This window comes from Meles meles, chromosome 18 (assembly GCF_922984935.1).
Source record: "Meles meles chromosome 18, mMelMel3.1 paternal haplotype, whole genome shotgun sequence".
In the NCBI taxonomy this organism is placed as follows: Eukaryota; Metazoa; Chordata; class Mammalia; order Carnivora; family Mustelidae; genus Meles; species Meles meles.
The window spans coordinates 31,880,841-31,905,195 of record NC_060083.1 but is presented as its reverse complement, the minus strand read 5'-3'; the positions used below and the strand labels follow the sequence as shown (position 1 = coordinate 31,905,195).

At 50.4% G+C, this 24,355-nt stretch overlaps 1 protein-coding gene across 1 annotated transcript; it reads left to right on the top strand.

Moving 5' to 3' along the window:
• The first annotated feature begins 1,405 nt into the window (after window positions 1-1,405).
• LPO (lactoperoxidase) lies at window positions 1,406-24,205 on the top strand. Its single transcript, XM_045985465.1, has 14 exons — window positions 1,406-1,418; window positions 1,558-1,826; window positions 5,574-5,651; window positions 6,799-6,886; window positions 10,523-10,683; window positions 12,816-12,933; window positions 13,328-13,457; window positions 14,233-14,439; window positions 15,675-15,999; window positions 18,135-18,295; window positions 20,262-20,514; window positions 21,590-21,763; window positions 22,671-22,908; window positions 23,111-24,205. The coding sequence occupies exons 3-14, from the start codon at window positions 5,576-5,578 to the stop codon at window positions 23,316-23,318; spliced, it is 2,139 nt and encodes a 712-aa protein (XP_045841421.1). The 5' UTR covers window positions 1,406-1,418; window positions 1,558-1,826; window positions 5,574-5,575; the 3' UTR covers window positions 23,319-24,205.
• The last annotated feature ends 150 nt before the right edge of the window (window positions 24,206-24,355 follow it).

The window sequence follows — 24,355 nt, the reverse complement described above, 5'->3', positions numbered from 1 at the left end:
CAGTCAGACCTGCCTTTTGCTGTTACCCTGACTCCAGCAGTTCACTGTATATTGCACCTAGGAAAGTGGTGTTATCCCATAGGTCTTCTAGAACAAAGTTCCATCTCGAAATCAATCAAAACTAATGAGGTCAAGATTCATATAAAGACACAACTTTGTTAACCCTTAAAGCATGAAACTCTAACTCTAATTATCTTGTTTCCAGAAGCGAGAGCCTTGAGAAACAAGCCCCAAAGTTCAGGGAATGGTCAGACAAAGAAAAACAATGCTTGGCTGAGGAACAGAAATGTCTTTCAAAGAAAACAAGAAGAGCCTGACGTCCCTCACTCATGTTTCCTGGACAGCTGCCTTTTTCCGAGATGCCCAGCTCATTTGCCTGGGTAAATCACAAGAGAAGCAGGTTTTAACTACATTCCATCAGCCGGAGAAAAGGGATATCACTTTTTGGAAGGTAAACCCAGGGGTTTCACATTTGGTTATTGAATTTCTGACAGTCTCCCAGAGTATTTTCAACCCAAGATATAATTTCATAAAGAGCTTATGTTTTAAGTTGTCTGTCTGTAAAATACATCCGGATGAAATTTCATTTTCTCTGAACCTTTCTTTTTCCTTCTTGTGAGGATCTAATGAACTCGAAGTTTCCAACGTGTAGAAGTAGGGATGGTGGGGGCGCCTGGGTGGCTCAGTGGTTTAAGCCGCTGCCTTCGGCTCAGGTCATGATCTCAGGGTCCTGGGATCGAGTCCCACGTCTGGCTCTCTGCTCTGAAGGGAGCCTGCTTCCCTCTCACTCTCTCTGCCTGCCTCTCTGCCTGCTTGTGATCTCTCTCTGTCAAATAAATAAATAAAATCTTTAAAAAAAAAAAAAAGAAGTAGGGATGGTATATAATATTATATTTAGGCTTTAAATCAATACGTTTCCAGATTCTGGTGTTTTTTAATGGGCCACCTTAATAATTATCTGAACCAGCTATCAATTTTTAACTAGAGAATGTGACATACCAGAAGGTAAAATGACTCACCTGGAGGCATATAATGACAGAAGCAAGGACTTAATCTACCACGCTGAGAACAAGTCCAGAGTTCTCAACCTCTCTGATGGCCAAAACAGGGACAGTATTTTGAAATTCAGACCAGAAAAAAAAAGTTAGCATTTTTTTTTTAAAGATTTTATTCATTTATTTGACAGACAGAGATCACAAGTAGGCAGAGAGGCAGGCAGAGAGAGAGAGGAGGAAGCAGGCTCCCCGCTGAGCAGAGAGCCCGACGCGGGACTCGATCCCAGGACCCCGAGATCATGACCCGAGCCGAAGGCAGCGGCTCAATCCACTGAGCCACCCAGGCGCCCCAAAAGTTAGCATTTTTTAATTGTTTTAAATCCAAAAGACATATCTACCTGCTTCTACAAAGAATAGGCAAAGGTAAGGAAGGGATCAAAGGACAGTGAATAAGGGAATGGGAAAGAGAGCAATTCAGTTGTTCTTGAATTCTGTTCTCTTAAGAGCTGTTCGGATCCCACGGAGAGCTCAGAGTTTGGAGTTTTACCTTCCATGACTGCAGGAGGATGATGTATTTAACCTCAAAAATGCGAAGAAGAGGTTCTGCTTTACTGGGCCAGTGATACTGCATCGACCAATCACTGCAGTTTCCTCGTGCATCAACCTGGAGCCGCAGGGTGTTTCCTGCTGAACCTGAGTTTCTCCTCCTAGTCACATCAGCCCCTCAAAACCTTTCCTTCTGGGCCTTTCCCAGAAAGAAGTTCTTGGTGGATGCTATAAAACATCAGCTCCTCCGAGCAGAACAACACCAGAGGCCAAGGCTTTTGTCAGGTAAGACTCATTAACTTTAATCTTTCCTGATTTCTACAAAGTTGATGATGAAATTTCCTAAAGCCTTCTCAGAAAGCTTGGTACTGCACTGGGACTTGTCCTCCTTGGGTATTATCTGGCACCAGTTTTGGCTGCCGCCATGGCAGTTCATCCCTATTTGGTATAAGGGAGAATGTGACTAAATCCATGGTAGAGCAAGGCAGCTTTTCTGAGTCTGAAAACAGTCACAGAATCATAAACTTTTAGGTCTGGAAGATACCAGAGACCTCTCATCCATCCTCTTTAGAAACTGAAGCCAAGAGATAACACAGAGAGTTGGGGAAGAAGAGGAACAGAATGGTGCTCTGTATGGTGTTCTTGAGACTAATGTGATATCCTGTGACATTCTAGAGGGGAAATTGTGCAGTGTTTTAAGGGTTCCCTAAGTCAGGGCTCTCAGGTCTTTATCTTGTTTCCAGCATCGCAGGCCTGCTATTTCTAGCATATCTGAACACCTAGTTATCCCTGAATGTCTAGTGCCAGGTGTCTTCAATGCCCTTGTGTACACCTGAATCTCAATCAGACATATGAGTTGCAGTCATATTAAATGGGGTTCACTTTGGGAGAATGGAGTGGTTGGATTTTACTGTGTTTTATGCCATCGGACGTTCCAAACCCTGTGGCTGAGGTGTGGGACTGTTTCTCCTAAAGAGATCTTGAGAAGAACTTTCTCCTCACTGTTTCCCTCTTGATCCTGGAGCTGCTCAAGGAGTGATGGTGTGTTTGTTGGTTTTCCTATTGGCTCAACCCACCACCCTCAACAGAGCTCTTGTCACTCATGGAAAAGAATCCCGCTAATTCCTTCCATTCTCACGCTTTCCTACAGCCCCTCTCAGTGACTTCTTAGCAAATCTGAAAGCCTGTCTCTGGAAGGCCTTGGTACTCAGTGTGTGGTCTGCAGACTGCCAAGACAGCATCACCCGGGATCCTGTTGGAAGTATAGGCTTTCAGGCCCCTTCTGTGATCTTCTGAGTTAGAATTTGCCTTTAACAAGGTCCCCAGGTGATTAGTAGGCACATTAAGTTGTAGGCTAAGGGACCATCGCCACCCTCACCCTCTGCACCCTCCAGGTGCTGAACTCCTTCTCTGTCCTAGGAGTTTCATTCATTCAGCATATGTATCAAAACCTATTATGTACCAACAGTATGCTTGGACGTGGAAAAAAACAAAAGTAAATAAGACATAGCCCTTGAGGAGCTCATGGTCTGATGGGGAAACAGACATGAAAACAGAGATACGTGATATGAGTAGAGTACGGGAGGACAGGAAGGTGAACAGCCTAACTTTGCCTGGAGAGGTCTGCTCACTTCACAGAGAAACTGGCATTTGGCCTGACTGCTGAAGAATGAATAGTTCATCGGCCAGCCTGCCATTAGAGAGGCAGAGGCTGTGACTCTGTCTCCAGATAATGCTTCATGTCACAGGGAAGGCTCCAGGCTTCCAAAGGACTAGGAAATGAGCATGCTTCTTCACTGAGCATGCTGATAAGAACGTGGACAAATATCCAAACATCACAGAAGCCTCTGGTTGACCTCTTCCACTCTGAAGCCCCAAGTCCTCCTGCCTCTGCCCTGCTTGGCTCTGGCTGTAGACAGTGTCCCTCCAGGTGTTCAAAGATCCTTCAGGATCTTCTAGCACAGCTTTTCCCCCATGCAGTGGCATGAACTTGCGTTTGCTTGGGTCTGTTTTCTGCCCTAGGTCCTTCCTTCACACGCACCAAGGAAGTTGGCCAAGACTTGGAAAATAATTTGACTTCGGCCTCGAGGTCCCTTCCCTACTTCCCAGTGAGGGGAGCATAAAGGGGGTCCCAAGGAAAGGAAAAGAGAAATGAGCCCCGAGGTTGTTTTTCCCTGTTTAGATTTCTCAACTGTCATGTCCTCGGCTATGATATTTTTCTTCCTCAGTCTATCTCAGATGATGCCCTTTTTCATAGAAAGACCTTTTCCTTTTTGTTTTTAATTAATTACGGGTCACTGAAAGAGTAGTGGAATGAATACTTGTGTGGCCATCAGCCCTATAAAAAAAAAATCAATGATATGGTTGTTGCCAGGGCTAGAGGAAGAGGGAAAGGGGAGTTGGTTTTTAGTGGGTATAGAGTTTCAGTTTTGCAAGATGATATGGTTCTAGAGATTGTTGTACAACAGCGTGAATATACTAGTCACCACTGTACTGGGTGGTTGAAAATGGTTAAGATACTAAATTTTATACTATGTGTTTTTACCAGAATTAAAAAATATATATAGTACTTTTTTTTTTTACTCCCAAACCATCATCTTTGTGTGCCTTAAAGGACAGATTTCTGCTGGCTCAGTGGTCCCCTTGAGTCACAAAGAGGAGGACTGTGGTTCTACTTGGGGTCATAGAGGTGTAAGACAGGATCCCAAGCCATTTGGGAACTCCTTTTGGAAAAAAATCAAAGCACCAAGGAAAATCTTGGCCAGAAAGGTGTTTACTCATACCTTTTTTTTCTAGAGTTAGCTTACAAAAAATATACTCAACAAGATAAAAGTTGGTAGGGGAATCAGAGAAGGACAGAGGGAAATATTGGGGGAGTGTTAGACCAAAAATACCTAGTCTAGATACACAGTTCTCTTCTGGGCTGGTCTAATTCAAGGGGAGCATATCGGTGGGTGTCCAGGAGACCAGCGGGGTAGCCCCTCAGGCAAGTTTCCCTTACGGAAGCCACAGTTTCCTTTAGGGAGCTTCAAGCAACTATGGAGGGGGCGGCCGATCTGAGATGCTCTCCTTGGTATGTTTCTGGAGTCCAACCAGGGAATGCACACGGAAGGGAGAACCCGTGCCCGCCTGTGAAACCCAAGAGGCCTGCCAGCACGGTCTAAACACGGCATCGTTCCATCTGCATGCCGTGGGCTTTCCCCAGGCTGGAGCTAGAATCTCCTCAAAAGATATTTTGGTTCTATTCCACCAAACCTCATGAACACTCTACGTAAGCCCCAGAGCCCCTCATCAGCAAACAAGGCTGCGTGAATTTTAGTCTGATGACTCAGGTTCAGGGTTAAAGTTTACAATGAAGGGGTTAATCTAAGAGCTGGAGTCTCTCCAGGCAGCCTGGGACAAGCTATGAGGTCGGGGATGCCCTGAGCTTTGTCTCGACTTCCATTCCTGTGCTCCCATTAAATTGACTCTTTAAGGAAGGGGGCAGCCCCTGCTGATTTCAGAAGGGAGGAGCTGAGCACCAGCTTCTCAGTCACACTTCCCTGATGCAATACATCCTCGAGGGAGGGAGGGAGGGAAACTCCAAAGCCCTGCTCCAGGTTTGGTAACAGCATGTCTCACACCTGTGACAAGACAGGTGCAGGATCTCGGGTCACAGGCTGTCAGGGCAGAATCAGAAATCCTGGGTCACTTGGTCTCGCTCCCTCACTTGGCAGGCCAGGGGCCCAGAGATGTTAGGTAGCCTGCCCGATGTCACAGAGCTAGTCAGAGCAAATGCAGAAGTACAACTCAGGATGTCCTGACCCCGAAGCCCGAGTTCTTTCCCTTCCAGTACTGCCTCTTCCCACGTCTTTCGGTACCTGGTGTAGATCTCACGGATGGTAGATGCTGAGTTAGTCTCCCCTTCTCTGCTCCAGTGTGAGGGCATCTGCTGGTTCCTGGGCCTTCTCTGCTTTACCATCCCCTTTCTGTGACTCAATCCCTCCCGTGAGAGCACAGGAAGCTCACATATGATCCTGGGTCTCATTTCAGCAATGCGGGTCCTTCTGCATCTCCCAGCCCTTCTAGCCTCCCTGACCTTGCTCCAGACTGCAGCGCTGGCTGCGAATGGTAAGTGTCTCCCTGTATGGGGTTCCTGGGGCTGCTGAAACAAAGGACCACAAACTGGGTGGCATAAGACAACAGAAATTTAGGGGCACCTGGGTGGCTCAGTTAGTTAAGTGGCTGACCCTTGATTTTGGCTCAGGTCATGATCTCAGGGTCCAGGGATTGAGCCCTCCATCAGGATCCATGCTCAATGGGGAGTCTGCTTCAGGATTTTCTCTCCCTCTCTCTTTGCCCGCCCCCCCCCCACCTCTGGAATAAATAAATCAATCTTAAAAAAAAAAAAAGACAACAGAAATTTATTTTCCCACAGTCTGGGAGGTTAGAAATCCAAAAATCAAGGTGTCAGCAAAATCCCGTTCCTCTGAAGGCTCTAGAGAAGAATCCTTCCTTCCCTCTTCTTAGCTTCTGGTGGCTCCAGCAAGTCTTGGTACTCCTTGGCCTAGAGCTGCAGCAGTCCAGTCTCTGTCCCTGTCTTCCCACACCTATGTGAATCCTGTGTGCCCTCTCCTCTTGCTGGAATACCACCAGTCATTGGATTTAGAGCCTACCCTAATCCTGTACCTTTATGACTTCATCCGAATTCATTACATCTGCAAAGACCTTATTTCCAAATAGGGTCATATTCTGAGGTTCTGGCTGAACATGTATTTCTGGGGGACACCATTTAACTCACCAGACTTCCCTTGTTCAGAGACTGCATCCTGCCTTCCATGCACTAAATGGCAATACAAATGAAAACAAGAAGAAATCCTTCCTCTACCCTATACCATCCCCTTCTCTATCTCAGGGTCCTGATCAGCCAAGCCCTTTGATGGACTCATTTAAGCATCTGTCTTACCAAGAACCAGAAAAATCCCCACAGCCCAGTAGCCCGAGCCAACCTGAATGGTCACCCACCTCAGTCCCATCTCTGGGTGTTCTAGTGGACTCCTGAAGAGCAACTTTGACATCTTGGCGAGGCCCAGAGAATATCCGTCCCATTCTGGGCTTTTTCTCTTTGAGGATTCTTGTGACTGTTTCCTAATCTCGATCTTCTGCCTGCTCAGATTTGAGGGGTGGGGGCAATGGCTGAGAAAGAGGGAGACAGAAGCAGAGGGTATCTCAAAGGAGTGGTGTCAGATACTCGGCTCTTTGCCCCTCCCTCTCCAAGCACAGACCACCACGACTGCTGCCATCTCTGATGCCGTGAGTCAAGTCAAGGTCCAAGTCAACAAGGCCTTTCTGGAATCCCGGACCAGGTACGTGAGATGCACACACAGCCTCCCTCCCCTTCCCAGCTTCCGGCTAACGACAAGTGCCTCTGGGCCAGCCCTGAGAAGCCAGCAAGCAAAGCCTTTTACAAGCTGTGCTACCCTCTCCCCAGCTCCTTGGTCTGTAGTGTGTGCCAAGTGGGAGTAATAGCCCACTAGAGTCTTTTTTGTTGTTTGTTTGTTTTTAATATTTTATTTATTTATTTGACAGAGAGAGAGGTCACAAGTAGGCAGAGAGGCAGGCAGAGAGAGAGGGAGAAACAGGCTCCCCACTGAGCAGAGAGCCCGATGCGGGGCTCAATCCCAGGACCCTGAGATCATGACCTGAGCCGAAGGCAGAGGCTTAAACCACTGAGCCACCCAGGTGCCCCAGCCCACTAGAGTCTTAAAAATCCTCAGCCCGTATACCACCTTGAAGAGGATGTCTGATCTCACCTTGTAAGGACTTTCTTCCGCGTGGCCCAGTGTTTCCTTGGGTCATACATTCCAGAGTCTCAGAAAGCTTGTAGGTAGAATTTCTCCATTCGTTCAACTAACATTGACTAACTTAAGTCCGGTTCCCTGGGAGCAGAATCTGACACGTGGGTTCCTACGCAGGTGGACTTACTAAGGCCTGCTCTCAGGAAAGCTGTGAATGGAGTGAGGGGGCGAGCTGGGGAGGTCAAAGGAGGAAGTTAAGCAAGGACTGGCTCAGTAATCATACCAGACAGGTTCAGGTGTGAGCCTTCAGCAGCTGCACGTGGGGTGGCTAGGGTTGCATCAGCCCAACCCCATAAGAAGATCCGAGGGTGACTTCGGACCCCACAGGGTACCAGCAGAGTGAGCCACCCTCCAACCACAGGTGGGGCTGGGTTCTCCGAAACAAGCTGTGCAGGCTGGGCCCCTGCCCTCACCAAGCCCAGCCAGCCAAAGGCGGACCAACAATAACCATTGTGTTGAGCAGAAGGCAACCTTATTCCTTCCTCTTGCTGTCCTTTTGCGCTAGAATTGGGGCTTCCTTCCTTCTTGGCCTTTGGATGAACTCTTTTTTTTTTTTTTTTAAGATTTTATTTATTTATTTGACAGAGAGAGATCACAAGCAGACAGAGAGGCAGGCAGAGAGAGAGAGAGAGGGAAGCAGGCTCCCTGCCGAGCAGAGAGCCCGATGCGGGACTCGATCTCAAGACCCCGAGATCATGACCTGAGCTGAAGGCAGCGGCTTAACCCACTGAGCCACCCAGGCGCCCTGGATGAACTCTTAAGCAGTCCCATAAGTGTTCTGACTTTTATTTGACCCAGAGAGAGAGAGATCACAAGTAGGCAGAGAGGCAGGCAGAGAGAGAGGCAGCAGGCTCCCTGCTGAACAGTGAGCCTGATGTGGGGCTCAATCCCAGGACCCTGAGATCATGACCTGAGCCGAAGGCAGAGGCTTAACCCACTGAGCCACCCAGGAGCCCCTCATTTTGGTTTTAATTTACATTTCCCAAATGACTAATGATGTTGAGCCAAGTAGGGGGTAAGTGCCCTGGGGGTCAGTCTTTAGGTGGGAGAACCACACACAGCTCAGGGCAGAGGAAGCGCGAAGGAGCACGGAGAACCTTGCGTGGGACCTTCCAGGCAGAGCCCTACAAGGCTCAGCAGCCCACCCTGTTTCGGGGGGGGTCCGTTTGGGTCCTGGCTCATGAGGATGGTAGCACTGATGCTAACACACGCGCGGGTTTATTCTATGCCAGCTTTACGCTCCCTCCTCCCCACAGCCCCATGCAGTGCTAACTCGACCGATGTCAAGTAGCTTGTTGTTGAGGGCAAAATGATCAAATAGCGCGGTTCAACCTAAGGTTATTGTCATTATCCCCATTTAGGGATAAGGAAGCTGGATACAGAGAGGTTGAGTAACTTGCCCAGAGGCACACAGCTAGAAAGCGGCAGGCATTAAAACAGAGTCAGAATAGGGGCACCTGGGTGGCTCAGTGGATTAGGCCGCTGCCTTCGGCTCAGGTCATGATCTCAGGGTCCTGGGATTGAGCCCCGCATCGGGCTCTCTGCTCCACAGGGAGCCTGCTTCCTCCTCTCTCTCTGCCTGCCTCTCTGCCTACTTGTGATCTCTCTCTCTGTCAATTAAATAAATAAATAAATCTTTTTAAAAGAAAAAAAAAAAACAGAGTCAGAATAGCCAAGCATTCAAATCTTGTTTCCTAAACTCAAACTCTAGGCCAGGGCTGGTCGCTAGAACTTTCTGTGATGATGCAATGTTCTATATCTGGGACATCCAGTACAGGAGCCACTAACCACACATGGCTACTGAGCACTTAAAATGTGGCTAATGCCAGGGAGGAGCTGAATTCAACTTGATTTTGATGAAGTTCCATTTAAATAGCCACACATGGCTGGCACTTACCATGTCGAACAGGACAGCACTCTGGCCTACTGGGCCATGCTGTCTCTGCAACAGCAGCCACAAGACAGCCTGGTTTCTTTTCCTGGGTCCTATTTTACTGAGGTTGGGGGAGGCTGGTCGGGGGTAGGCCTGCTGTTGAGAGCCCAGTCATCACAGCTGTCCTTGTGCCTGTCCCGCTAGCCCAGGAAGTCCCTCAGCGGAGACACCATGCCCCTCACTCTTGAAATACCTAAAAACCTGATGAGTGACAGCCCAGGTATTGGAGCTAGTGAGCCGTCCCCCAAAAGCAGAGCTGTCTTTGGGAGAATGTGAGCCACTTCCAAGATTTCAGTCTCAGAGCCACAGACATCCTCTCACAGAACCGTTCCTCTCCCACCTGAGGAGACTGAGGCACAGGGAAGGGGTGGTGGATTCTCACGGAGGGCCTTTTCTTTTTTTTTTTTTTAATATTTTATTTATTTGACAGAGAGAGAGGTCACAAGTAGGCAGAGAGATAGGCAGAGAGAGAGGGAGAAACAGGCTCCCCGCGGAGCAGAGAGCCTGACGTGGGGCTCGATCCCAGGACCGTGAGATCATGACCTGAGCCGAAGGCAGAGGCTTAAACCTCTGAGCCACCCAGGCGCCCCACGGAGGGCCTTTTCTGACCCCACCTTGCACTCAGTCATCTTTGTGTGGTCACGAATTTCTTAGGAGCAGGGATTTGGGCTTCTCGTTTTACACATGGGAAATTAAGAATAAAAGACTGAACATCTTGCCCCAAAAATGTCCACAAGAGGCAGGGTGCTACAGCCTACATCAAAACAAACTCCACTCGGACTCTAGGGCCACATGGAACTGGGGGTGTTTCCACGGGAAGAACTACAGGCCCACAGGTTTGCTCATTCTAGAATTCTCTGTCCGCACAGCTACATGACAGGAGCTCCTCAGTCTGAACCCGTACATCGTGGGTTTGGGTGTTTTTAAGTTTCCCCCCAATTGATTCTGACCCGGCCAGCACAGCTACAACCCTCTGATTCTCATTCAGGAAGCGCTCAGCTCCAGCTCTCTGCCCTTTCTCAGAACCAGACACACTGTAGCTTGCTCCTCCCAGAGATTTTCCAGAGGCATCCAAAGGAAAATGAGAAAAGAACTCAGGGAGTGCTTGTCTCCTGCGTGCTGCCCACACCCCACGCGTCCCCTCACTCCCCTTCTACAGGGTCTGACTCGAGGGGCCTGGTCGTTGACTCTCTCATTGCTCTCTGCTGTAGGCTGAAGATGGCCATGAGCTCCGAGGCACCCACCACTCGACAGCTCTCCGAGTACCTCAAGCATGCCAAAGGCCGGGCGCGCACAGCCATCCGCATCGGGCAGGTGTGGGAGGAGTCCTTAAAGAGACTGAGGCAGAAAGCGGCCTTGACCAATGCCACAGGTACAGAAAACCCACTAACCCTCTGATGGCAGCAAGGGGCCATCCCTCTGTGGGAGAGAACAGAAGCCACCAAAACCTGCATTCTCTCTTAGGAGCACCTCCTGGGAGGGGCCCTCCTGGCTCTCCCTTCTCAGAGTCGTGGACCTGCAGAGCGAGGAGGGACAGAGAGGACAGCTATGTCAGTGTGGGGTGTGTTTTGCAGAGAAAGGAGCCCAGGTCCAGCATGGTCACGTTGCCAAGTCCAAATAAGGGGACATTCATGCTCTTTGTATAATGCCCTCTGTAAGTCCAGAGGAAGTTCTAAAGTCAATAAACATGGGCTCCCTGTCCCAAACCACAGTGCAGCCACTACGGCTTGTAAAGGAGACATTTAAGCCACTTGATCAGGGGGATTTACTGGGATTATGTTACAGGAGATGAGATTTCCCTCTTGTTTGGGGTAAAGTGAAGCTGAAACAATGAGGTAATGGATTGATCGTGACCTCCTCCAACCCCTCCCCCCCCCCGCCACACCAAATGTCACAGTTCCTGAAGGGTCATGGAGGAAGGGGTTGGGTCCCAACCAGAGCAAGAGGCTGTAGGTTCTCCCTGAGAAAACATCAAGTGCGGGAAGATAACTGGCCTAAGACTTGGGCAAATTCCAAAGTTCCAAAAGAAGGAAACTGGGACAAAGTGGGGAGAAGTAGCAATCACTTTGAAACTCTGAGACTCCAAAGGAGGGGCAGGCACATTGAACCCCGGCCCCCGCCACCCTTCACAGATGGTCCCCTGACGAAGCCCCCACAGAACCAGGTTCCCTTGCCTCCCTTCCACCCAGGCATCCAGGTGCCTCTCAGGCTGCATTAGGTTAGCAGTTCCCTCCAATCTGTGCCTCGGATGCCTGAAGCCCCCCCCCCCCCCAACCATGTTACTCCTTCCAAGACCACTGTGCTTCTCACTTGAAAATTCCCTGTCCCTTCCCAACATCTTCCTCATCTAGATTCCTGCTTGCTCAGTACTTCAGATGTCAGTGAAGCTCTAGAAGAAAAGCAGTCTTTTTTTTGTTTTGTTTTTTAGGTATTGTAGTCATTTATTTATTAACATATAATGTATTATTAGCCCCATTCTGTATTATAATGTACAGGTCTGTGAATCACCAGGTTTACACACTTCACAGCACCAATATCCATAACCCAACCCCCCTCTCCCTATCCCCCTCCCCCCAGCAACCCTCAGTTTGTTTTATAAGATTAAGAGTCTCTTATGGTTTGTCTCCCTCCTGATCCCATCTTGTTTCATTTATTCCTTTCCTACCCCCCAAACCCCTCACATTGCCTCTCAAATTCCTCATATCAGAGAGATCATATGATAATTGTCTTCTCTGATTGACTTATTTCGCTAAGCATAATGCCCTCTAGTTCCATCCAAGTCTTCGCAAATGGCAAGATTTCATTTCTTTTGGTGGCTGCATAGTATTCCATTGTATATATATATATACCACATCTTCTTTATCCATTCATCTGTTGATGAACATCTAGGTTCTTTCCATACTTTGGCTATTGTGGACATGGCTGCTATGAACATTCAGGTGCACGTGCCCCTTTGGATAACTACATTTGTATCTTTAGGGTAAATACCCAGTAGTGCAATTGCTGGGTCATAGGGTAGCTCCATTTTCAACTTTTTGAGGAACCTCCATGCTGTTTTCCAGAGTGGTTGCACCAGCTGGCATTCCCACCAACAGTGTAAGAGGGTTCCCCTTTAGAAGAAAAGCAGTCTTACCAAACTAATTCAGTGCTCTACCTCTCAGGGGATATTTTCATTCTAAAAGAAAGGTCTGTTGATTCAAATGATCTGATAAAAACAAAGAATCATTAACAATACTGGGAACTTTCACAATTACTATCTGTTTGGCCTCCAGAAAGTCTCTTCAGCACTGTGATCTCAGTTTGTTATCTGCAAAATGGGAATTAAAATTCTACTTTAGTGAGTTGTCAGGATTGAACCAGAAACTATCAGAGAACTACTTCCCTAGAACATAGAACTGTAATCCAAGAAATGTAAGTTGACCTCTGGTTTCAGTGTCCTGCCTTCCCCCAGTGCCCCCCAATGGAGGAAGAACTCAGCAGCTTTGGCAGCCCCTTCTGTTTCAGACCCCAGTCTGGACTTGACTGCACTGTCTGGGGAGGTGGGCTGTGACGCCCCTGTTCCGGTGATGAAATGTGACGAGGACAGTCCTTACCGAACGATTACAGGAGACTGTAATAACAGGTGAGCAGGCATGGGCCGGGGTGGGGGGCGGCCCCTCCCAGTGGCCATGCCCCGCGGACCCGCTCCACCCCTCCCGCCTGGCCTGCCCAACCCAGCCCGGGCCTTGGCGTCTGGGGCGTTCCGGGCAGAACCCCCTCTACCCCTCTACCTTACCCTCCTGGGCTTGTGGCCCACCGGAAACCGTTCTGTTAGAACCCTCCCCGACCTTCCCGTCTTCTAAAGGGAGACCGCCGCATCCCACCTGCAGCGCAGCCCCGCGCCTTCAGGGTGGACGAGCTTCCCAAACCCCATATGTCAGAGGCGTCTCCTCCGCGCCCCCTTTCCCGCGGGTGGTGGCTCCCGCCGCTCCCCCACCGGCCCCCACGGGCTGAGCGCGGGTCTTGGTCGCTTTCAGGAGGAACCCCGAGCTGGGCGCCGCCAACAGGGCGCTGGCGCGCTGGCTGCCGGCCGAGTACGAGGACGGGCTCTCCCTGCCCTTCGGGTGGACTCCGGGCAAGATGCGGAACGGCTTCCCCGTCCCGCTGGTGAGGGCGGGCCCGGGGTGGGCGCGAGCCCCGAGCGAGAGGGGGCGGGAGGGGGCGGGAGGGCAGTCAGAGGGGAGGCGGTGCGCCCCCAAACCCACGCGGGATGGCAGGAGAAAGAGGTGGGAGGGTAGAGGGTGCGAGGCGGGGCCGCGGCGGCAGAGATGGATGTTTGGACCGGCTCCCCGGCCGTGTTCCCCGAAGTGCCACGAGAGGGCAGCAGAGCCCGGGGCCCAGCCACGCGGTGGTCGCCGCCTGACGGCCCCACAAGCCAGATACCCTGGGCGGTCCCAGGCAGATGGCCTCCCTGCCCCATCCCGCCTGCGCTTACCCCGCCCCCGCCCCTGGGGTGCATCAGCTGTTGTTTGCCTGGAAGTCCTATCTGTTGGCCTCATCTGAGTTGGCAGCCCCTCCCCAGAGCCCCTCTCCTATTGCCAGACACCTGGCACCTCAGTGACACTGACGGCAGGAGCCTTTGTTTTCCCCTTCCGTCGTGGAAAGGGCATTGGCCTTGCAAGCCATCAAGTCACACAGACCCGTGCTCAGTCCTGTCCCCACCCCTTTGTAGCTGCAGGACTGCTGGGGATTGGCCTGGCCTCTCCAGGACTGGGTGCCGCCCCCTATGGGACAAGTGTAATGCCACCCACTTTGCAAACTTGCCGTGGGGATGGAAGGTACACACTGTTGCACCCGAGGTACACAGTAAACCACAGCTGAGTTGGACCCCTCAAAGCTCTTCCTCCTCCAATCCTTCCTGCCCTTCTCTCTCCATCCGCAGGCCCGAGACGTATCCAACCAGATTGTAGACTACCTGAATGAGGAGGGTGTTCTGGACCAAAACAGATCCTTGTTCTTCATGCAGTGGGGTCAAATCGTGGACCATGACCTGGACTTTGCCCCCGACACTGAGCTGGGGAGCAGCGAGTACTCCAAAGCCCAGTGTGACAAGTACTGTATCCAGGGAGACAACTGCTTCCCCATCATGGTAGGCCCCTACGGCTGTCAGTGACACCTCACCTCCCTGACCACAGGGCAGACGTTCCCAGCTGGTCAGCCAGGGGCTCAGGATAGATCCCAAATGCTGATCTGATGGTTTCCCAAACCTCACACATCCGTTCATTCACCCTTCCATTTATTCCATGGATAGACATTAATTACCGACTCGTGCTAGGCAGTGCACTAAGCGCTGGGGAATCAAACACTGCTCCTTTCCCCAAAGACTGAGACCTGTGTGGGAAATGGGCAAGTAACCGCTAGTGGCAGAATTGGGGGAGCTCTGGGGAGGGTTGTCTCCGTGCCCGTCCCGGAAGCAGTGGCATCACTTGGGAACTTACTAGGGATGTTAAAGCTCAAGCTTCCTCCCAGACGTAGAGAAACAAAGTCTACATTATACCAGGATCCCCAGGAGATGTTTTTGATACACAGTTCAGTTGGTAGAACACTGCTGTAAATCACCGTGGGGTCTGGGAGGGCTGCTCCCAGAAAGAGCTGCGATTGGATGGGTGAATCCCAGCGAGGGCCGGGATTTGTGGGGCTTTCCAGCAGGAAGAGAGAGGAACTTGCCATGGTGCCCCATTTTCTTCTTATTCCTGATTTTACAGTTGAAGAGTGATTTATTCACTCAAACCAGTCAAGGCTATGTGCTGTGACATAAAGAACATGAGCTGCAGACCGAGGTCACTCTAGATCTGAATCCCATATATCCCTTCCAGTTTCTAAGTTCCTAGGCAAATTACTTAACATTCTGAGCCTCAATTTTCTCACCTGTAAAATGGGACTGAATTATCTACCTTACCTTTGTTGAGGACCGAAGTGAGAAAAGGTATGCATTATGCATAGCACATGTTAGGTCCAAAATAAATAAATGGTAGCTGTTGTTGGTAATAATTAGTAACAGAGCCTTTCCTGGGTCATGTCTTGCTTCCCTGTCCAGGGATCTCAGGACTCCCTCCCCACCAAAAATGTGGAACCTTTGCTATGAAAGAGTGAACGATCCCCCTCAGCCTATTTTACATGGTGGGAATGTAAAGAACTTCAGGACATTGTGGCCCAGGAGGTACAACGGCAGCAGGAGGTATCTGGAGCCAGTGTCCGGTCCCAGGGTCCCACGAAGGCTCCGTCAGCATCTTTGCCAGCCACATCCAGACCTGCCCTGGGGGGAGGTTGTCAGTTCCCACCTGTGCCAGCTCTGCCCGGTCACCTATCCCAATCTCTCCACAGTTCCCTCCCAATGACCCCAAATTGAAGACTCAAGGCAAATGCATGCCTTTCTTCCGAGCTGGGTTCGTCTGCCCCACTCCACCTTACCAGTCCCTGGCTCGAGATCAGATCAACGCTCTGACCTCCTTCCTGGATGCCAGCTTGGTATACGGCCCCGAACCCAGCCTGGCCAGCCGCCTTCGCAACCTCAGCAGCCCACTGGGCCTCATGGCTGTGAACCAGGAGTTCTATGACCACGGGCTGGCTTACCTGCCCTTCGACATCACGAAGCCAAGCCCCTGCGAGTTCATCAACACCACTGCCCGAGTGCCCTGCTTCCTGGCAGGTGAGTCTAGGCTGGGAACAGAGGGACCCAAGGACTGGGAGCAGAGAGAGACCAAAGAAGCTTCAGGAGGCTACTAGGCGCTTCCAGAGAGGCTTTGCCACTGCCTCTTCTCCTGTGCCTTCTGGGAAAAAATGCACACCAAGTCCCCACCACCTCTGGCTCTGGTTCAGGCGTGGCAGAAGGGCCCAGATGAAAACAAATCTAAGAACATGTGTTCACTATGAAAAAAAAAATCAGTCCAGAGAAGCACAAATAAGAAAATCCACAAAACCCCACCACCCACCAATAATGATTGTTAACATTTTTAGTGCCCATCTTTCTAGGGTTTTTTGAAAAATCCTAGGTAGAGTTCTACACTGTTTTTATATAATTGGGGTTATACTATCAGTTATGTTCTATAACCTGATATCTTCATGTAATATATCACATCATTAATCATTCTTCTACAGCTTGATTTTTACTAGCCGCCTGGTATTCCGTGACGTATAATTTATTTTATCAACCCTACTTGGAAGCATTTAAATAATTCTAGATTTTCTGTGATTTATTGCTGTTTTTTAGGTCATGAACATCCTTGTTGATGAATCTTTGTACTCATTTTTAACAATCCTATTTCTAAAAATTTTTTTATTTTTACTTTTTTGAAGATTGTATTTATTTATTAGAGAGAGACAGAGCACAAGTGGAGGAAAGGGACAGAGGGAGAAGCAGACTCCCTGCTGAGTAGGAAGCCCCATGTGGGGCTCGATCCCAGGACCCTGGGATCATGACCTGAGCTGAAGGCAGACATTTAACTGACTGAGCCACCCAGGTGCCCCTCATTTTTAATAATTTTATTAAGATAACTTGCTAGAGGAGGAGGTTCTAGATTAAGAGGAATGCCTAGGGGCGCCTGGGTGGCTCAGTGGGTTAAGCCTCTGCCTTCGGCTCGGGTCATGATCTCAGGGTCCTGGGATCGAGCCCCACATCAGGTTCTCCACTCAGTGGGGAGCCTGCTTCCCTGCCTCTCTCTCTGCTTGCCTCTCTGCCTGCTTGTGATTTCTCTCTGTCAAATAAATAAATAAAATCTTTTAAAAAAAAGAGGAATGCCTAAATTTTTAAAAAATATTTTATTTATTTGACAGAGAGACACAGTGAGAGAGGAAACACAAGCAGGGGGAGTGGGAGTGGGAGAGGGAGAAGCAGGCTCCCCACTCAACACAAAGCCCCCACTCTATACAACCTGTGCACAACCAAAGCCCCCCAGTTCTGTTCATTCTGGGGGCTCATGCCCTCCTGATATGCCCTCAGGCCCTCTGCCTTGGGCTTCTGGAGACCTTTCCTCTTCCAAAAATCCACTCTGCAGGACAGACCCCCTGCCCACCCAGACAGACATGGCAGAAAGCCAGTCCCTAGGCCCAGATCTCTTGGGTAGACCTCTTGGATTCCATGTTCACACATATATCTCACATCAGTCCAGATACAAAACCGAACCCTTTGCTATTTTCCATAAAAATACCCACGCAGACCAAGCATGTGTGAGTTTAGTAGACTTTTCCTGAAGATTAGAGGACACAAAATGTCCCCTTGTGAAACACCTGCTCTTCTGCCAGTTAACTAAGCCCCCCGCCCCCATTCCTCCCTTCTTTCCTTTCTCCCAAAGGCCCCCATCTCTAGATTCTTCCCCCATTATTGCACGGAGAAATTCGACCCTACCCACGCTCCTGGCCTCAAACTGGCATTCCTAAAACTTCCGAAGTTGCTCCACCAAAAAGCCTCTGTTAATTTGTACTGCCCCACTTTAGAAGGCAGTTGGGATTGTAATCAGCAAAAATTTCCTTTTTAATGTCATCTGTAGTTTTTAGCACACTCTTGTGCAGTCAACGTTATTATCCCCATTCTCCCAGAGACTGAGTCTTGGAAGTGCCCAGTAACTTGTCCAAAGTGACTCAGCTAAAAATTGTGAGTGTGAAGCTGAGATTCAAACCTGTGAATCCCTGCCCTGATCCCTTTCCACTTGACTTCCCTTAGGTTAACTAGAAGGAGGGGCTTAGGAGAGGGGCCCTTAGGGGCACTATCATCTATTTCTTTGCACAGATTACTGGGTTCTGGGGCTGCTCTGGGGAAACCAACCTTCCTGCCTTCTGGGCTTTCAGGAGATTCCCGAGCCTCCGAGCAGATCTTGCTGGCCACTTCCCACACTCTCTTTCTCCGAGAGCACAACCGGCTGGCAATTGAGCTTAAGAGACTCAACCCTCACTGGGATGGAGAGAAGGTCTACCAGGAAGCCCGGAAGATACTGGGAGCCTTTGTGCAGGTACAGAAGCCCAGAAGCCCTGCCTCCCACACCCACCTGGCTTCCAGCCCTCGCTCTGCCACCTTCTCTGTTTCCCCCCCCTCCCGCTTGCCCTTCTCCCCCTCTGTTTCTTCTTTCCCACTGTCTCATGCTTCTCATCCTCCCTTTCATTTTTTTAGCATCTTTGTCCCAAAATAAATCTCTGGATTCAGAGTGTCCGAGAGTCATTTGTATGTTGGTCACTCTAGTGTCATCCCTGGGACCAAAGTCTCCATCACGCCTGGGACTGTTGAACAGCAGCTAGGCGGGCTGTTTCAGCTGGACGCTCTTCCTCTAAATTCTCCACATCCAAGCCACAGGTCACAGGCATCGTCCAGTGCTGTAGGAGGTTGGCTGATTGACTAGTTAGAATTAACTGGGCACATATTTAGGCTTTTTTTTTTAATAAGTACAGATTCTTAGGAAGTTGTAAACAAGCAGCGCATGCACGAAGCCTCCCCTAGTGCTAATGTTTTGCATGACCCTGGTGCAACATCAAAAGCAGGACATTCACACTGACGAAAACCAAAGGTCTTATGCAGATTTCAGCAGTTAGAAATGCAGTCGTGTGTGTACGTGTGTGTGTCTGTGCAACTTTATCACATGGGTAGTCTCAGGGAATCACCACAATAAAGAAACTTCACTCCGCCATCATCACAAGCTCCTGCCTGCTACCCTCTGAGGGCCACACCCACCTACGCCCTTCCAGGTGTCTATCCCCTCCCGCCCCCCTCGCGATCACCAGTCGGCCCTCTGTCTGTACAGTTACGTTGTTTCGAGAACAGTCTGTATCCTTTTGAGATCGGCTCTTTCCATTCAGCAGAACCCTAACCCCGAGGTCCACTGGGGCTATTGCAAGTGTAAAGTCCCTTCCTTTCTGCTGCTGAGTAGTGTTCCATGGCTGACTTAACCATTCACCAACTGAAGGACATTAGAATGGTTTCCAGTTTGGGGCTATTATGAATGACGCTGCTGTGAACAGTCTAGGACAGCGACATCCAAAACTCTAAATTCCTGAGAGCGAGAATCTGACCAACCGGCTTGGTCTGGCACCACAGCTGGGCCAGTCCTCTATGGGCAAAAGCAAGTTTCTGTCCCTCGCTACCTCACAGAGTCTGAGAAGCAGCTGCCTGCTCCAAGGATGAAATCCCTACAGCCTTTGCTGATGAACAAATTGGAAGCAACCTAAAAGTAAAACAATAAGAAAAGGATCCGTGAATGCAAGAGAATATTATGCAGGTTGAATTACATAAAAATGGTGAGCTAGGTAGAAACATGAGAAGCTTGAAATGAAAAAGCAGAAAGTAAAAGTATGTATTCTCTAGGAGCACAAGTGTGTAAACATAGGCATCGTACAGACAAAGATTAGAAAAAAGAAAAAAATAGAAGTATTGCATTACGTGGTGTCATGATTTTCTCTGTTTTCAAAATGTTCTCTGTTTGTGTTAGCTCATTGCTTTGAGTAAAACAAGTCCCCAAATCGCTTCTCCACGGCGCACCATTTGTCTCAGAATTGGAGATGAGGTGACCTCACCCTGTGAACCATTCCTGTGGTTCATCATTCCTTTCATTCTGGCCCTACGGGGAAAAGTTGGATGATGTGGCAACGTTATGTTCAAGTGACCCACGAGGACTGTCATCTTAGCTTCAAGGCCGTAGACCTGGAGCAGAGGTGACAAAGAGAGTACGTGTCTAGTGCCAATTCGAAGGACTGATCAGTAGGGCCCACGTTTCGAGGCAGACGATGAGCCACCAGCAGAAAGAATGTCATGATCAGTTAGCAACTGTCTCCCACGGTCACAGGAAGGGAAATGGGCACGTTTGCTTTCCATTTGCCCTCCGAGATTTTTGGCCACTTGTCCCTCTTGATGCAGCTTCCTCCAACCTCACTCTACAGAGGTCTCTGCATTCCCCCCACCCTTGGCTCATGATGTTTCTCCCCCTGCAGATTATCACCTTTAGGGACTACCTACCCATTGTGCTCGGTGAGGAGATGCAGAAGTGGATCCCCCCATACCAAGGCTATAACAGATCTGCTGACCCCCGAATTTCCAACGTCTTCACCTTTGCCTTCCGCTTTGGCCACTTGGAGGTCCCCTCGACTGTGTCCCGCCTGGATGAGAATTATCAGCCGTGGGGTCCAGAGGCAGAGCTCCCCCTGCACACCCTCTTCTTCAACACGTGGAGGATAGTCAAAGATGGTATGTCTGGGGCGCCTGGGTGGCTCAGTGGGTTAAAGCCTCTGCCTTTGGCTCAGGTCCTGATCTCAGGGTCCTGGGATCAAGCCCCACGTCAGGCTCTCTGCTCAGCAGGGAGCCTCCTTCCCCCTCTCTCTCTGCCTGCCTCTTTGCCTACTTGTGATCTCTCTCTCTCTGTTAAATAAATAAATAAAGTCTTTAAAAAAAAAAAAAAAAAAAGACGGTATGTCCTTTTAGGGAAGCATTGTGACCCGGCGGTCTCGCACTGCGCCCTGCTTCTAGGGAAGCCTGGCTTAGAAGTCAGATTCCAGGAACTTCCTTCCTGTGTGACCTTGGGCAAGTGAATTCACCTCACTGAGCCTCAGTTTCCTCATCTGTAAAACGGGGACCACAATGGTACCCACAGCAGTAGGATATACAAAAAGTCCTGTGGCACAGATGTGGAGAGCACTACAATGGTTTCTGACCCACAGGAGGTGGTCGATAAATGAGTTATAATTCTTTCTCTCCTCCTCTGGCCTCCCAGGTGTCTGACCTTTCCCTGCCACAGGCTTCCCTACAGAAAGAATTCATGGGTTTGGTAAATAAATTGCTCTTTTCTGCTGTCCCCTAGGACTCTCCACCTCCATCAAGTGTCAAAGATTGGGCCAGCTCCCCTTTATGCTGGGCCGGGCTGCACTGAACCTGGCTTTGTTTAAGTCCTGACAAGTCAGGGCCTTTCTTTGTAGCTTCCTGCTACCTCTCCCCATGCTTCAGAGTTCTCCGAGGGGAACACATGGAAAAGGAGCTGATTCTTGGAGCCAAAGCTCAGAAAACTCCTGAAGCTTATATTCCTGCCATCATCCCAGGAACGTCCCATTCCCCACCCCCTCCTCTCCCCCAGCAGGCAGTAAATGCTCTCTGCCCAGCACACCCTGAAGGCTGCACCTCGCTCTTCTCTCCCGGCTGCCAGACTGAGATGTTCAGTTGGCCTCACTTTTTACCTGAAAGGAAACATCTGGTGGAGGGAAGGGCTAGCAGTGGAAGACGGCCTCACCCCACCCCCATCCCCAGGATGGCCTCTGGGTCTCCCTTGCAGGTGGAATTGACCCTCTGGTCAGGGGCCTGCTGGCCAAGAAGTCCAAGCTCCTGGATCAGAACAAAATGATGACAAGAGAGCTGCGCAACAAGCTTTTCCAGCCCACCCACAAGATCCATGGCTTTGACCTGGCCGCCATCAACATACAGCGGGGCCGAGACCATGGGATGCCTGGTGAGTGGGCCTGGGGTCCCACCTGATCCCAGGGAACTTCTCATTACTTTCTGAGGGTCTTAGGGACTCTCTTCTATAATCCAAGGGATCTGGCCAATTCTAAAACTTAAGCAGAGATGCCGGTTTTTATTTTTTTATTTATTTTTTAAAGATTTTATTTATACATTTGACAGATCACAAGTAGGCAGAGAGGCAGGCAGAGAGAGAGGAAGGGACGCAAGCTCCCTGCTGAGCAGAGAGCCTGATGCGGGGCTTGATCCCAGGACCCTGAGACCATGACCTGAGCCGAAGGCAGAGGTTTAACCCACTGAGCCACCCAGGCACCCCCACAAATGCCAGTTTTTAAAAAACTTATTTTGTTCATCTGTGAAATGGAGCCTTCCAGTCTCCCTAATGCGGAGATAAGAGAACATACCTAGTACTGCCCCAGAGCTCCTCAGATGAACAAGAGGCCAACAACTGAATTGTCAAGCTGGTTTAAAAATCCCAGAAAAACATTAAGAAAGGAGAATAGAGAAAAACCAATGGCTTTTGGACCTTTCTTTTGTACCCACAAAAGGGAATTTAATGTAGTAATTAAGAGCCGGACAACCCGGGGTTCAAATCCCAGCGGTGCCATTTCTAGGGACGTGACCTTGCGCAAGTAACTTAGCATCTCTGTTCTTCAGCTGGCCTATTTGTACAGGGCTTAGCATAGTGCCTAGCCCACAGTGAGCCCCATGTGACCTGCTAGCCTTCTCATGCCTCAAGGACCACAAGTGTATAATAATGGAGCCCTGCCCACCCCGACCCGGAGGCTATGAGGCCAGGCTTTCTGGGGCCAAGGGAGCTGGAGCAGGTATGTCCCCAAGGGGAGTTGTGGGGGAAATGCCCCTGGGATGAGACAGCCTCAGCCCCTCTGCCCTAGGGTACAACTCCTGGAGAGGCTTCTGTGACCTCTCGCGGCCCCAGACCCTGAAGGAGCTGAACGCTGTGCTGAAGAACCAGAGGCTGGCTAAGAAGTTACTGGATCTCTACGGGACCCCTGACAACATCGACATCTGGGTTGGGGGCGTTGCTGAGCCCCTGGTAGAGAGGGGCCGAGTGGGGTCTCTCCTGGCCTGCCTCCTGGGGAAGCAGTTCCAGCAAATCCGTGATGGAGACAGGCAAGTGAGATCTTGTGAGGAGGGCAGGGGAGAGCAGATCCTTCTCTGTGAGGGTCCCAAAGTCCTGTGTGAGGACTGGCCCAGACCTCCGTGCGTGCCCAGCCACCTCCTTCCTTCCCCTTCCGCACAGGAGGGTGGGAGGGGCCGACAGACAGGAGGGTGGGAGGGGCTGTGTGGACAAACCCTGCTTCTGTCTCTGCAGATTCTGGTGGGAGAACCCTGGGGTCTTCACTGAGAAGCAACGGGACTCTCTCCAGAAAATGTCCTTCTCTCGCCTGGTCTGTGACAACACCCACATCACCAAGGTCCCACGCGACCCATTCCAGGCCAACAGCTACCCCCAGGGCTTTGTGGATTGCTCGGCCATTGACAAGCTGGACCTGTCACCCTGGGCCTCAGTGGAGGATTAGGGGCCCAGGCTTCCCGGCCTCCTGCACTGTGCAGTAACGCTCCCTTTGGTCCTTGATTCCATTTCAAACAAGTTTGGTGACCTAGTCCCTTAAAGCTCCACACCCCATCCCGGCCCTTCTTTTCAGCTGGGTTTCTCTCTACTCGCCAGAGGCACACCGCGCTCACGCCCGAGACCAGCCCCTCAGCCTTCCCAGCTCTTCCACCTGAATCCCGCTGCTCCCACGCCATCCCCTCTGTCCATGGGATGCCGCCCATCCTCTCCCTGCAACACGTCTCATCTGAGGCCACGGCCGTTGAGCTCTTATCTTTCCACCTCTCCTTTCAAACTAGATTGTAAGCTCCTTGAGCCAGAGACCAGTCTGCTTCCGTGTGTCCCCCGTGCCACCCAGCATGACGCTCAGCACACAGACAGGCTCAATAAACCTCTGATGGCTGACTGAAGGTGGTGGCAGTGATGCTATTCCCTTCCGGAAGGCAGACCTTGGAACCGCGGCCAAATAAGTAACTAGAGGTTTACAGCGCAGACATGTCTTACCACTGAGATGCTGTGTGCATGGGTCTGGGGGGTGAGAAGTTATGGTGTGGTGAGATTTCAGTTCTCAGAGAAAAGGAGAAGGCAAAGGGCTCCTGGGGAAAGAAACAATGGCCATACATAGAGCCAAGGGAGAGGGTTTGGGGTGCTGTCCAGGGATCAAACAGGGAGGACTTCCGAGCCTGGATTCCCCTACAGCTAAAGTTGATTTTCCTTCCAGAAACCCTTCTGGGAACTACCCTCTTCTTTGAGGGCAGTCCTTGGAGCCTATAAGACCTTTGAAGGGGCATCTCCAGAATATTCCTTGTACTGCTACCCAATACATACTCATGTCTTCTTTTAAAATGACCCTCCTTGGGGCGCCTGGGTGGCTCAGTGGGTTGAGCCTCTGCCTTTGGCTCAGGTCATGATCTCGGGGTCCTGGGATCGAGCCCCGTGTCAGGCTGTCTGCTTGGCGGGGAGCCTGCTTCCCTCTCTCTCTCTCTCTGCCTGCCTCTGCCTACT